The sequence below is a fragment of the Pungitius pungitius genome, chromosome 8, assembly GCF_949316345.1.
Source record: "Pungitius pungitius chromosome 8, fPunPun2.1, whole genome shotgun sequence".
In the NCBI taxonomy this organism is placed as follows: domain Eukaryota; kingdom Metazoa; phylum Chordata; class Actinopteri; order Perciformes; family Gasterosteidae; genus Pungitius; species Pungitius pungitius.
Window position 1 is genome coordinate 520918 of NC_084907.1, and position 15129 is coordinate 536046.

General features: G+C 42.2%; 2 protein-coding genes across 2 annotated transcripts; one reads left to right on the forward strand and one right to left on the reverse strand.

Annotated features, from left to right (window-relative positions):
* Positions 1-144: 144 nt before the first annotated feature.
* LOC119229686 (E3 ubiquitin-protein ligase Itchy-like) lies at positions 145-11277 on the reverse strand. The gene is made up of 24 exons (XM_037490314.2): positions 11068-11277; positions 10041-10110; positions 9655-9796; positions 8958-9082; positions 8089-8220; positions 7824-7872; positions 7489-7667; positions 6984-7308; positions 6767-6862; positions 6293-6467; positions 5796-5865; positions 5589-5673; positions 5194-5322; positions 5004-5076; positions 4861-4932; positions 4679-4767; positions 4300-4459; positions 3922-4055; positions 3484-3624; positions 3122-3242; positions 2945-3049; positions 2734-2830; positions 2581-2653; positions 145-2239 (listed from the first exon to the last, which is right to left on the reverse strand). Exons 2-24 carry the CDS (start codon positions 10063-10065, stop codon positions 2140-2142), a joined length of 2697 nt encoding a protein of 898 aa, XP_037346211.2. The 5' UTR covers positions 10066-10110; positions 11068-11277; the 3' UTR covers positions 145-2139.
* Positions 11278-11952: 675 nt separating this feature from the next.
* On the forward strand, positions 11953-14999 carry bloc1s1 (biogenesis of lysosomal organelles complex-1, subunit 1). The gene is made up of 4 exons (XM_037490324.2): positions 11953-12317; positions 12452-12524; positions 13824-13956; positions 14066-14999. The coding sequence occupies exons 1-4, from the start codon at positions 12257-12259 to the stop codon at positions 14174-14176; spliced, it is 378 nt and encodes a 125-aa protein (XP_037346221.1). The 5' UTR covers positions 11953-12256; the 3' UTR covers positions 14177-14999.
* The last annotated feature ends 130 nt before the right edge of the window (positions 15000-15129 follow it).

The window sequence follows — 15129 nt, forward strand, 5'->3', positions numbered from 1 at the left end:
ACATTCTGTGCTGTTTTACAGAGAAGTCTTATTTCTTAAAGGTGTTGGGGAAGTGACAATATGTAAAAATGACTGAAGCCTTGGATTTACTTAAAAGTGAAAATATGCTGCTTTGATAATAATTAACATTTCACAAGTGTCCTGCCCAGTGTTTAGATCATTTAATTAGTTTCTGTTCACAATCATTCCAGTCCTTACATGAAACCCATCCTGCAAATAAATAGTTTAACCATTGACTTCCACTTATCAAAAAAGTCAGAGCTTCAAAAAAAACAAAAGAAAACAACAGTGATCACACTATCAACATAATTTACAATGCAATCAATACAACTAAACACAAGTTTGCATATTTCTATACATTTGACTGCTCCATGATGTGGAACACAGCAGTGATTAAACAGTGAAGTGGTTAATTCAACCGGTTTGGAGTGTCAAGGTGCTAAACTGTTAGTTGCAATATGTTAAAATATTCAATAGTAAACATTTTAGTTAAACTTATTGACTTTTTGTAAATCAATGGTTTTCTTTTTACAATAATCTCTTCACAAGTCTGCAAAGCAGTAGGTACACGCAGAGCTGGATGCGTGTTCATTACGGTCAGCAGGAGAATCGATGTATACAAAGCGAGCCGTTCACCTGTCCGGTGACAAAGGGACGAGTGTCTGCATCACGAGCAGATGAGACTCATTCATGACACACCGTCCTTACATGTGTAACACACACACACACAGCTTGATGCTAAGATAAAAGTCATTAAAAAATATCACTCTACGGATCTAAATCTTCCAATTTTGCATTAAGGATTAAAGTAGCTAAGCGACTGTGTCACTGATATAATAAAAGACAACTTGAACCCAATAGTGGCAACTGATCACTCATTGACTTCCACCTTTAAGTCAAATAGTCTACAAAAAATAATTAAACAATCCTTTGGTAGATCAGTCCGTAGTAATTTTCTTTTAGTTCTTATTCTACTTGATGCTAGAAAAAAGAAACAAAGTGTGACGTTAATGGAGCCATTTTTTGGAAAAGACGAATACTCTTAATATACTTTTGTACACATCCCTATAAAACTAGGGCCACTTATATTACAAGGATTCAAATCCTCATCATCAACTCCAGAGGTTCACTGCTGTGTGAACACGGTCTACTCTGTATTTACATGAACTGCATTACTCACTTAACACGGTACACAGCATCTTCATCACGGATCCAGGATAATACTTCGTTCTGGACGTCTACCTCTCAGTGGGAAAAGGTCATTAGTCAACTAATCGGCTTCTTTTACACAATGCACCCTAAAACTCCCACTTCATTAGTAACAGCTAGGAACGATCAATACAAGAATTCCACTCGTCAGTCTCCTGACTGAAGGAAGCTGAGATATGTACAGCACGGATCACTTTGGGAAGGAAAAGGTCTCAAATCAAATCACCAGTTTCACCAAATACCCCTGCAAGCATGCAAATGGTCAGATTGAGAATTTAAATGATTAATAAATGCTGAAACTTATCAAAGTGTTAAAAAATGATCAAACAAATTACTGTTTGGCTCCATCATTCGCAAAATTGCTTTCTACAAAACTATTGCACATAAAAATACAACCTCTCTTGAGAACAATCACATCTGACTTCCTGCTCACAGAATGTGTGCAAAATGGATCCAAGTTTCAACTCATTGTAAAGTTCAGAAATCAAAATAAGAGAAATAATTATAATTAACAAGATCGTATTCATCAAAGTTAACAAGTAAACGGTGTATAAGCTACGGGAGTCAGTCAGGGGTTAAAAAACAAAAAGAATATCCGTCCATTCTAAAGAAAAATAAAAGTAAGTTCTGGTGCATAAACCCAGCCAGGCGCCTCTGAACCAGTTGCCACTGCACAGGTGGACAGATGGGCGCAACACGACAGGTGAGGAAGGCGTCTCCTCTCCTCCATCATCCCATCAGGGTGGAACTCCTCATGTGGGGGAGGATTCACAGGAAAGTGTTCTTACAGCTTATGATTATGATTTATATCGAAAATAAAGATTTACGGGCTCATCTACGAGTTCACAAGCAGCTCCCAGCGGCAAGAAGATGATTGATTTCTCTATTCTCTGAATGGCTCTGGATCTGCTCCTTCTCATCTCTGGAGCATCACTCCTGGCCGAAGCCTTCGGTCTCCTCGATGGCAAACATGAGCTTCTCCTTCAGCTGCTCGTAGCTCTTATAGGGAGGGAGGTCCAGACGATTAAAGCTAAACAGGGAAGAGAAAGAAGCAGGATGACTCCCCATATATGGAGATATCACTTTTCATTATATATATATATATATATATATATATATATATATATATATATATATATATATAATGAAACGCTGACTTGTCTGGTAAAAGATATTCATTGACGCCGCTGCTACATAAGTCACCTGATGTAGCATTAGATCATCAGCTAAATACACAAACTTAAGACTCAACAAAAATCTCAGAATTGTATAAGGGTTTGGTCCTTGAGGTTTAATCCTGCATCAGTTTGGACACCTGGCCACATACCTGACGGCTTAGGACTCGTGTGAAAGCAGAAGAACTGGCCTTACCATGTGTGGCTTCGTGGAAGCCAGTTCTCCTTTCCCACTTTCTCAATGCAGAACTTTTGAGGGCCGTTGCTTCCTGTTTTAACCCATAAGCACAAAGACAGTTATCCCCTGAGAAGTGACGCTGATGCTCCACAAGGCGTCTCTTCTTCATACCCATCAGGTCGGCGTAGCCTCCAACAGGAAGGCGACAGGTTCCTGTGACGAACTGCAGGAGTCTCATCCTCTTCTCGTTGTCCATCTCCTTCACAAACTGTCAACAGATCATTCCGTGTTAAAACCACTTAGCTAATCACTACTATGGTGTAACATGAATCTAGTGTAGTCAAAGTTGAGCGAGGTGAGAAGGGGAGGGGGGGGGACACACCTGCCAGAACCAGAGGATCTGCTTGCTGCTTCGGGCATAATGCCTGTAGATGGTGTTCCTCTGCCAGTCCACCAGGTCGATCTCTTGCATCCCACAAAGCATCACCTGCAGGAGAGGAGAAGGTCTCAAACCCGGAGGCTTTATCCCAGCAGGAGAAACACTCTGAAGTTTTATTACCTCCAATTCCTTAGCGTCAAAGTATTGAAGGTATTGCTGGGGCAAGACTTCATTGAAGCCCTCAAAGAATGCTTGAGTCTGTTCCTCCACACCTCTGGAAAGCCTCCACTCAGCCACCAACCTGCTCACAAAGTGAAGGGAGGAGGATTAATGGTGGTGTTACAGGAAAATGACAAGAATAAACTTTAATGCCTCTTTTTAAATGCAGTCACTACCTCAAAATAAATGATGCTGTTTATTAATGACCTTCATCTTTCCATTACACATGTTGGTTCTTCTTTTTACTCCTTTCTACAACAAGGCCACAGTTTGACTGTAGGAAATATCCCTCTGGTCCCCTCAGCCTGGATTGGAGGACGTACCTGATGTATTCCTCCTTATTCTCCTCAGTTACTTGGACGTTCCCTCCATCTGGTTTCAGCTCGTGGGTGGTGACCTCGCCAAGGATCTCTTTGTCAACGGAAAAGAACATCTCCAGACCGCACTCTTCTATGTTATTATCCCTGTGGGGGGGTAGGAGTCATCATCAATAAACAAAAACAAAATCCACCTTCAGGTTCCTCCGAATACGACAATAGTGTGAAAATAACACAGTGTTTACATGTTTATATGCACCAACAGTGACCTCTTAGCCTCGCTGGTTACCTAGCAACTGGCTCGGGTTGAGGAATAGTCTGACACAAAACATCAATCTTTAATCTAACGCTTGGCAAGAAAGACTCGATCTCGACTAAGCTCAAAGATAAATGATGCAGAACTACAGGAGACCAGGCACATTCTCCCCTGAGTCCCAGACCTACTTGATCCAGATGAGCGAGTTGTAAAACTCCGGATCGATGGACTCCAGGTCCTTCAGAGCCAGAGGTTTGTTCAGGATTCGCTTGTAGAAGGGCAGCGAGAAACCTGTGTCGATAAATTTCCCATGGAACAAGGCCTGGAAAGGACAGTCAGTGAATATATCATTAAAACAGAATGCATTAGTATCAGGAGAGACAATACTGTCATTAAAAATACCAAATAAATGAATCCCCCTGAGCGATGAGGCACACGTGAACTTGAGTTACAATCATAAGAATAATATATATCAAAGACTTTCACATCATCATCATCATCATCCAGTTTCAAGTAAAACCATGATCCATCCTGGTGGTAATGATTCACTGAACCCGTGCAGGTACCATGGCGATGAAGCGTCCGATGAACTTGAAGTACTTGAGGTGATCGGGGTTGATGTAGGACGCTGGGTTGATCTGCAGACAGTAGTTGTCCTTGCCAGCATACTCAAACAAACAGTACATGGGGTTCAGCACCTCATGAGAGAGCAAGAAGAACCATTCTCTGAAAGCAAGCCGTACAGAGAGGGTTAGGGTGGGAATGGTCGTACTGGTTGAGGCCGTTTGTTACATCTTGTAGATCAGGTCTTTAATGAGAAATGCGGCGTTATTAAATCAACAGTGTTTTGTGAGACAAGGGTGTCAACACAAACTACAAAACACACCTTAGGAGTCATATAATGAGACGGGAGTGTGCATACAAAGAAGAGCCAGGTGACATTACCTTGCCACACCTCCGTAGTCCAAACCTTCCTCTCCAGGAAATATGATCCACAGTCTCCGCCTCAAATCTTGAGGGTGGAAACTCATGATCTTTGAATGCAGGCAAATAACTAGATGTTACACACCTTTAAACAGGAATGAAACCCAACTGGAACAGAGAAGAGTGTTTAATAAAAGGATTACCTGTTGGAATGAATCCTCAAACAAGGTTTTCCTGGAGACGTTAATCTTAATGTGCTGCGGCATCGACAGTTGCTGCGAGGAACAAACTAAATATCAATAATCGATATAAAAACCAGTGGACCTTTCATCTCTGGACCACCTACCTGACACCAGAACCTGAAGTACTGCACTTTGGCTTTGAAGTCCCTGACGTAGGTGATCTGTGGTCCATTCTCACTGCGGGACGAGAGAAGCGTTTTCAAAGCTCCACAAAACCAACATCAGCCACAGCGCCCCCCCCCAACAGAGGCTGCTCCTGTCAGGGAGCCTGATAGCAGCTGAACAGGGACTTACAGGGAGGATTTCCCTGTGCGGGGGTCAATGTAGGTCGTGGTCCGCCGATTGTGGTCCACAAAGTAGGGAATGCCATCTACTGTGAACCTCATCTCCCAACCCTCCGGCAGGGGCTTGTCATTCAGCAGCCTGAAGATACATCACATGTAGAACAGAGATGGACACACACATTCCCAAAGAACAGCTTGGTAGTGACACATTCTGGAGGAGACAGAAGGAATGTCCTCATTAAATCGCTCCCATTGCCTCACGTGGTTTAGACGTAGTTGCTCACACCTTTAGCGCCTCTTACAGACAACAAACAGAACTACAGCTAGATCAGGCAGAATCATTGATAAAAGCTGTGGCAGTATCCAAGTGCACGTTAAGTCCATAAGAAACAGGCATTCGCTCACCCTTGTGTCCTGGGGTCCTCCCACTGGGTCGCCCGAGTCGGGTGATGGACGAAATACACTCTGCCGTTGGTGTCGGTTCTCTTCTCTGCCATTTAAAAAATATAAATATAATTCTGTATGAATTATCTGCAAACATATTTAATGGTTGCTGTTTTTCATTACAGGGATTACAGTTAAAACAAAGGTCCAAAGCTCAGTGATATTTACCCCAACCGTGTGGCAGTGGTCCCAGCGGGTCAAACTCTTTGTTGGCTGTGGCGGCCAACTGGTCCTGCAGCTGAGCCAAGGACAGAATGGACACAAGTCAAGCTTCAAAAGGACATTCGTCACAGCATTTTAAAGCAAAGGAATAAATGACAGGCTAACTGACCTCGTAGCATTGTTATATCACAGAATGAACCTTTCCCCATGTGCTCAACCATGAGACTAATAAATACAAGCCATTGTTAGTAGGATACAGTCCATATTAGACCGGAGAACCAAAGACTTCCAAAACACAGAAGTAGTAAAGACGTAGTAGTAGTAAAAACTCAGAAAAGAAAAGTTTACAGCAGCAGACATGACGATGAGATACAGTTCTAAGACTTTCTGGAAGTTAAGTGAAATTCTCCGTGGTAAAAGCGTCATGAAACAAATGATTATTCAAATCAATCATAAATCAGAGCAAACACACACTACAGAACTACTGCGGCGCCTGCTCTCACCCCGTAGATGAACCTCTGGTTGAACTGCTGCATGGCTCCCTGCAGCTGGCTGCGCTGGTGCTGCCACTCCTCGTAGTTACGCACTGACTCCTGAGTGGGTCGTTGCCACGTAGTGGTTCGGGTTATGTGGTCCACGTAGTAGACCCTTCCCATCGGGTCCACCCTGCGCTCCCACCTACAGGAAAGCAGGAGTAAAAAGAAGGCAGTGCTCACAATGGAGGATCACAGGTGTGTCAAGGCCCCACCTGAGACTCATGTTAAAACCAAACTGATTTGATTATCGGCTGATATTAAATCTAACAACCGAATAAGTAAATGAACAAAAAGGAGGAGCACAACTGGGTTGGAGCACGCTGAGTAGTTTCTGTTTGTACTAATCTGACATCATTTGTTGTTTACACACAGTCCAACGGAGCAGAGCAAGAAGAAAGCTTTGAATTCACAGCACAGAACAGGAATCGACTGCGTTGGTACCCTGATGGCAGAGGGTCGGGCCTTTCCCAGGTCGTCCTTTTCTCAATGTGATCCACAAAGTACACCCGTCCGTTCTGGTCCGCCCTTTGTTCCCACCTGTAGAGACAATGGAAACCAGACCAAGCATTCTGTCACTGAAAAACAGCTGAGATAGATAACCAGAAACAGAAATATTGCTTGTTCTTTCAGAACCAAGTGCAGTGGCTTGCTCTTTTACCCCGGAGGCAAAGGGCCCGTGCTCATGGGGGGGATTCTGGGAGTTGTTGTGGCCAGAGCTGCTGAGGCGGAGCTCCCTGGTTTGGGGCCACTTGCTGTCTGGGAAGAAGCTGCAGTTGCTGTTGTTGCTGTCATTGATGATGTTGCTGCTGCTGCTACTGTTGCAGATGTTGCAGTTGCTGCTGTTGTTGTTGTTGTTGTTGTTGCAGCTGCTGCTGTTGCTGTGTCATCCTGCTGATTTGAACATCCACTGGCCGACGCCTGAGAGGAACCATCGGAAGCTGGACCTTCACTCAGCTCACTTGGAGAGGAGCTGCTTGTAGAGGCTGGAGAGAAGAGGGTGAGGATTGCACAGGTGCATTTGATATGATAATAGTCATTAAAACACAATGCACACACTATTTAGTTCTGTATTTGAAAAATGGCATGCGAGAAGCATTAAATCAATGGTGTGTGAAATGGTGCTAATGTAACGTTCCTGATGTAAATGTAAGATCTTTTCATACTGGGTGAAGCGGTCGGTCTCTGCGGCGTGGGGGGGGGGGGTCGGGCCGGTCTGGGAGGACGCGAGGCGCTCGAGCCGCCTGGCGATTGGGAAGGAGAACCCGCTCCATTTGCAGCATGACCGTTTGGTACAATAACCCACTCCTCTGAGTCACTGGAGGGGGACGTGTCTCTGCTTGACCTGAGGAGAGAGATTTTATGAGGTTATTCTACAGGTGAATAATGAGTATTTTCTTGTACACAAACTAGGAGATTTTCTTTTCTTTTACCAAACCACTGCGGCAAGATTTGTGCAAAGAATCATGTTAACGTGGACCCAGAAATAAGTTTACTCAACCTTTTGCCAATCTCTCCATTTTGTCTTGCAGTTCCGTTTGGAACAGTAGCTGGAATGAGAAAAAGACGACTTGGGGTGTTACTGCTGCTTATTTAAGGATTGTTAGAAAGGAACATGAAAAAGTATTACAAATATCTCCATATATATATATATATGACTAGATGTATGTATGTATCAGTTCTCCAAAGAAGTTTAAAAACCTACAAAGAAACCTTCTTGTAATTAATAAAGGGTAAATTGGTGTATATTGGGTTTGGTTGTTTACCTCGTTCGCTCTCTGCCGAGGCAAAGGTTTCTGGGTCCACTTGCATACCGTCCAGACAGACCGACAGGTCTCCTACAACATCCCGAGGGTCTCTGTCAGAGCACAGCTGCAGCGTCTGCACGACCTCACAGACTGCGGGTGGGACACAATATGATGTGAAACAGGTGCTTATCATTTTCAAGACTTAAATTGCGTCTAATCTCAAGAACATCAAACTCGAAGACTGAGGCTGCAAAGAGGTCTTAAACCCTCTTCATCATCTCTTTCTCAGGGTATTTGGTTCCTGTTGGTGCCAGTTTGGGGCTCTATTGCATTGTTATTCATGTTGTCAGCTTAAACCACTGTAGTCACATGGGGAGGAACAGGCAGCATGGCCTCTAGCTGCTACTGGCTTCTTGTTTATGAACCGGTGTTTTATTTCTCATGGTTTGCACTTGCTGAGTCGGGTCATTATAATTTGCTATGAGCAAGTCAAAGGTCGTAAACCTAGATGAGGTCCAAATACCAGAACCTAGTGATTACTGTGCAAGTTGGTTTTCAAGCTTATCAAAGCCCAATAAAGCATTTCATAACAAACACAGGCAGACATGTACTCTTAGCCATCTGTGCAGCACCTACAATGAGTGCAACATCTGCCAAATACATTATGCAGCTGTTAGATATGACTACAAAATGAATACTGAACGTAAGATAACCACAGATATAACTTTCATTACCCTGAAATAAAGGAGCCACATGGAGGGAACCTTGTCCTTTTGATACTTATAACTATATAAGCTCCAAGTCCCAAATAGCTCGGTGCTAAAACAAGATTCATAACACAACGCTTTGTGAAGATTCACAAAGACGACGAAGTAGTGTGAACTCACGTTTCAGGTCGTTACCCTTCAGGGTCTCACTGATGTCCAGTATGGCCATTCCCAAGAGGATGTCTGCCTTCAGTGTCTGATGGCCCCAGACACGAAATATCAGCTTGCTAACCGGAGTAACAATTCTGTGGAGAGATCAACACCAGAGACAAAGATTACGGGGGGTCTGCACTAATAGGATTCAGTCAACTACAAATAGCTGTGGAAGAGAAGAAAATCAATCAACCAATCAACCTTTTCCTTAAACAGGGCGAGCGCCACTGTCTTAGGTTGTTGTTGTTGTTGTTGTTTTGATATCACTACAGTTTTATATGAGACAATAAAGTGATTGTAAAACATAACTTCAAGGCTTCAGGCTGGAAAACATAAACGCATTAAAGTCACAGGGCTACAGAGATTTTCTAATAAAAAAAGGTCTCTGAGGTGGGATCTATGTGGCACCAGTTTCTTATTTATTTGTAAAACACTTGCTCCAATGGCACAGCAATAACAATCAGGTGTTCAGGGCATTGATGCTCCTTCTATATTCATTCAAATACATGAGATATTCATTCAGCCATTTAAGTCCCAGCTCAGCATTAAACCAGGAACCAACCTGCTAACCCCAACTACGTTAGGACCGTGACATTTTGCTCAAAATAATAAATCGACAACTGGCCCATCACCCGATAATTAGCAGGCAGATAAGTGTACTCACACAGTGACAGCCTGTTTCCACTTGGGGCTGTGTGTGTTGTTGCACTTCTCGGTCCTCTTCGACTGGCCGTCCACGGCCACCTCAACGTAAGGGCTGGGGCCGAACCAGTTCTTTTTGTTCTCCTTCAGCTTGGCTGAAAGCACTAGAGAGCATAAAACAATAAGGGGACATTTTAGGGCATTAGAGCTTTCGGTAGATGTGATCATAAAAAAACATTTTAAAATCACCCCATCCTTGTACTGGAAACGGCATGTCTTAAAACAGGTTTTAACTACTGGAAACATGGAACATCCCATTGCAATTAGCTCCCTAGGGCCAGATAGAACTGAACTCCACAACTGTAACAGTAGGTCAAATCTGAGATAAACAGGCTTTACACAACTCACCTGTGACTTGTAGTTGGGCCTTCATGGCTCATCCATAACACTGCACCGTGTTGGGCGACACAGAAAGGATCTGCAAGGACAGAAGCCAGTGACGTCAGATGTAAACATGTGCAGGTAACCTACTTACTGAGTGATTAGGCTATTGGGTTACGACTGTCACTGGGAAATACAGCCTGGCTTTACATGCAGGTATTTATGGATGAGTCTCTCTAACCAAACCAAGGGCCGTGTATGACCAAGCTAAATGAAACCCACCGAATCTGCTTTATAAAATGTATTTTAACTCAACTAAATGTTTACATTCCTACCGTTTAAATCACCCTAAAAGGCAATAGCATTTCATTTAACATTGCAGTTGACATGATTATTGTTCATCTTCATACTAGTTATGTGGATTTGAGATGACTCCGATGTCCAGACGAACAGGTCGCAGTAAACAGCAGGGTTCGCAGTGATAAATGGTAACTAGAGTCTCTATTTCAAGACACCACGATGTGACCATGACGGAAAATCCCATCCTTTAATTTAGGATTCATTAAGACTCACTAAACCCGTCCGTTGCTAATCTTAGATAACGTCCTTTTGCAGTTAACTTAAATACGAGGGAAGGCATAACAGTCGGCTGTTGAAGAGGCAACGTGCTCTCTGGCTATCGGCGACCTGAGGAACTATAGCAACTGTAGCTTGTTAGCGTTGTGCGTTGTGCGTTAGCAGCGGTTAGCCAGCAGGAGATTTGTTGTCAAGACAACTTCAAACACCAGCCTTTAGATGGACAACAGTTGTTACATCGCGAAGATGTATCGTTGGCTATAACGCAAGGGTTTGGTAACGAATGGCATAAGCGAACCGGACAAGTTCCGCCACCTTGGGCAACTTTGTTCACCGACGTCCTGAACACCGACGCTCAAGCTAACGGGGCAGCAACTAACGTCAGTGATGCTAACGCCGCACGGCCGGAAAAACGGGTATCGTTCAGCCGAAGAATTGTCCCTCTGTTCGGGCACAAGCTAACACCAGAGGAACGTACCTGACAGAAGCGGGTGATAGAGGCCAAGCAGAGTTCCGTCTAAGCTATGCCATGGTTGTTGACAGATAGCTGCCTGCCATCACCACCAGCCTTGCGTTTCGCTAGCCAGAACAAGGTCGGGATTTCCGGTGCGAGTTTTTCACAATAAACAGTTTAAAGTAATTAGTTCTAAACAATTAGTTCTACTAAACCATTCCCGTTTAAAAGTCCATTAAAATGCTTTCCTTGAGATTTTCACAAGATCCTCTTTGGTGGATTAAAGTTCCTCATTCTCCATGAAAATGGGTCCGCATAATTTGACTGTCATAGATCTACTACCTCAGTAGCTATTAGGGCGTGTATTAATGGAACGTTTGTTCTCTATTATTACGTATATTGATCAATCAAACTTCATCTATTTCAGACACAATATCCAGGTAGTACATAACATTAAATAGAATAAAATAAATACGATTCTTATATTATCATTAATGATCAATGGATATGCACATTTGGGGGTTGGTTACAACTCAGTGCAGTTCAACATTCATTTACACTATACTCGGGCATTATGCCAATAATGAGCAAACCTAAGCCTGAAGAAATGTGTGTTGCTGGGTGTGTTACTAAAGATTCTCGACTTGAACTACACCATTTAGTCACAACTGCTATTTATTATTATGATATATATATATATATATATATATTATTTATTATTGTTATATATTATTAAAAGTAGTAGTACCAGCTGTAATCGTAGTAATAGTAGCGATAGTAGTATAAGCAGGAGTGGAGATTGTTTTTTACAGTTTTATTTTGGAAGGCATAACGGTATGACGTTGCAATTTATATTGACGTCACGAAACTGACTTTCATAACAAAATGGTAAAATAAAGAGCATTTACATGGCTTAAAATCCGTAGTCACCATTCAATCTACTACCGCGGATACATACACTTTCTCTTACGTTGGATAATAACACAGAGAAAATAACATCACATTGATTATGATAAATGGCGGCATGCGAGACGCCATTTTCTGTCACGCCCACTCCGGCCCCTCTGGAGCCAGGTCCCGTGATAACGCTGTAACGTTACCTAGCAGTTGACAGCATCTCCGCCGTCTCCGTTTCTAAAAGCCATGTTATTCAGTTAGTTTAAAGAATAAAACAATATATATTTTTACAAATTCATCCCCACAACCGCTAAAGATGTTGTCTCGTTTACTGAAGGAGCACCAGGCGAAGCAAAATGAGCGGAAGGAGCAGCAGGGTGAGTGACAGGCTAGCTGGTTAGCTGTCGTGCTAACAGATGCTAAAAACAAAGCCGACAGTTGGTGAGAAGGCCGCGTTTGTACGGCGCAGTGCGGAGGATTGACTTGTGTGATGATCCTTTCGCTCGCACAGAGAGACGGAGACGTGAAGCCATCTCTGCAGCCACCTGTCTGACGGAAGCTCTGGTGGACCACCTCAATGTCGGGTACGAGATGTCTGCTGCTACCGCCCTGCTGTGTACGCTCCTGCATTCCTGCGTTTCATAGGTGTAGGTATGGTGGGGTTTGCGATGTGTTGACATCCTGGTCCCAGTAAAACCTACCATTGCACATCATTCTGTCAGTATTGTATTAAGTATATAAGTACAAGTATATAAGTACAAGTATATAAGTATAAGTGTATAAGTATTGCCACTTGACTCCCAAACACACCCGTCACTAAGGATCACTTCCCTTTTCTCTGACCTCTCGCTGCAAATCAAGTGCAAAAGCTTGATTGATTGCATTGATTGAATTGTTTTTAGGCTTTAACTGATTATTAGATCTTATGTTTGGCTATATTTTCCTTTTAAAATTACATTTGAACTCAATATTCAAATTGTTGCCAATTATTTCTGTTTATGGACCAAATATAATGCTATAATTATAATAATAATTAAGCCAATATTTTCATTATTGATTCATCCGTAGATTACTAAGATTCTAAGTGTCAATAAAAAACTTTACATTAAATGACATGTAATGTAATGTAAAGTCAATAAAATCTCGGACAAAATAAAAAAATACCAAGTCTGATGCAATTTGTTTCATTGACTTCAAAAACTAAAGGTGTTAAAATACAAAAACCAATCAATAGAGATCTTTACTTTTGAGAAGATGGAATAACAAATGTTTTTTATCAACATTTATCAATTAATGATTTTAGTAGCACCAGATTTCCATGCTAATTGAGGTTGCTACTGATTATCAAATTACACAGCGTTTAGTTCAGCAAATTCCTGTAACAACGTATGAGTTGTGTACTCGATGACTCTTTAGTCATGAACACGTTGCTGAGGTCACAGGTTTAGGATTCAGTGGATTTGAGCCAAGCTGACAGACCAACAAAGTAAATCTCCCCATTCTACAAATAGAAAGATGTGATGAAACCCACACAATCCGCTTAAAGAACAACTGTGAGATCCAAAGACCATGTGGTTTTGGTATTTTATGTACACAAATCTTATTGAATTGTTAAATTGTAGTCTAGTTTGTGTAATACTGTGTGTTTTCTGTTTAAAATGAGACATTTATTTAAACTAAAATACAAATTCATCCCCACATGCAACAATATATTTCAGTGTTTCCCTTCGGTTTACAGCTTCAGGCGGGGGGGGCTGCCTGCCGCTGCATGTTCATATCACTACCATTTAAACATCTGAACACACCTTCTCATTGAAAGCATGTGTCCAGACGTCTGGCTGGTCCTGAACATGAAAAGCTTCTGGTGTTCTTTTTGACTGTAGAGTGGCGCAGGCATACGTGAACCAGCGCAAACTCGACCACGAGGTGAAAACTCTCCAAGTGCAGGCGAGCCAGTTCTCCAAACAAACCTCTCAGTGGATCAGTATGGTGGAGGGCTTCAATCAGGCCCTGAAGGTAAGCTGCTCTCTCCAGGAGGCCATGAATGGGTTTCCACTGCATTTCTCCAGCTGCTCTTCCTGATGGTAGGTGGCACTAATGATACGAATTCTGTGCCTTTGAACAGGAGATTGGTGACGTGGAGAACTGGGCTCGCAGTATAGAGATGGACATGAGGACCATTGCCACCGCTCTGGAGTACGTTCACAAGGGTCAGCTGCAGTCTGCTTCCTCGTGAAGCTGGTGGTGGGACGCCGCCATCAGTGAAGATGCAGCAGTGTAGTAATGCTGTTTCTTCTGTGAAATGAGGTGTGAAAAAGGTGGTGCATCTATTTATGGGGACTTAGATGAATGAACAACGTTCAGGAAATCTGTTGGTGAACAATGTGGGTGTAGATTTCTTTTAAGGTATCACATGTATGAATTCACCTGCTTCTTTTCAGTTGCTAAAAACAATTTCTGAAACTAAGGCCTATGCACGAGATACGAAATCCAACTTGTAGCTTATAATGGCAACTATCAACATGTCCATCACAAGCAAAACACTGTTATTTACAGTCTTTTTTAGAAACGTATCACACACAATTATTTCTATCATAAGAACTGCAAAACTACTGTTATATTAAAAGTCATTTCCTCCATCTCTCTAACAAAGTTGGCCCCTCCATTGTTGTGCAAAAAGGAAAAAAACTAATATAATTGAATGTGTGCTGCTTCAATGGCAGCGTTTAGCAAACAACAGTCTTTTAATTTGTGAAAGATGTCTAATTTAGATGGTTTGTTTTTATCATTTTAAATCTAGTGTGAAGCAGACAATGTGCTCGTTATTTAGCAAACACTAACAACAGTATTTGTGTGTCTGCGCTCAAGGAGGCGCGGACACATTAGCACCTGCTTCCCTGTCGAGTATCTCCTCAAAGTGTTCTCTAGGAAGCCTTCTTTTCAGCACCTGATGTTTAAATAGTGTGTATATTTGTATGCGTTATATGTCTATCTGCAGTGATTCACTGACTAACTTTTGTGACCATTTCACCAACTTTTTAATAAAGTAAAACAATTCACTAGTGTTTCTATAGATTTAATTTACCACCTTTAGTGTGCATGCATACATGAATACATACATACATACATACATGAATACATACAGTACATACATACATACATACATGAATACATGAATACATACATGAA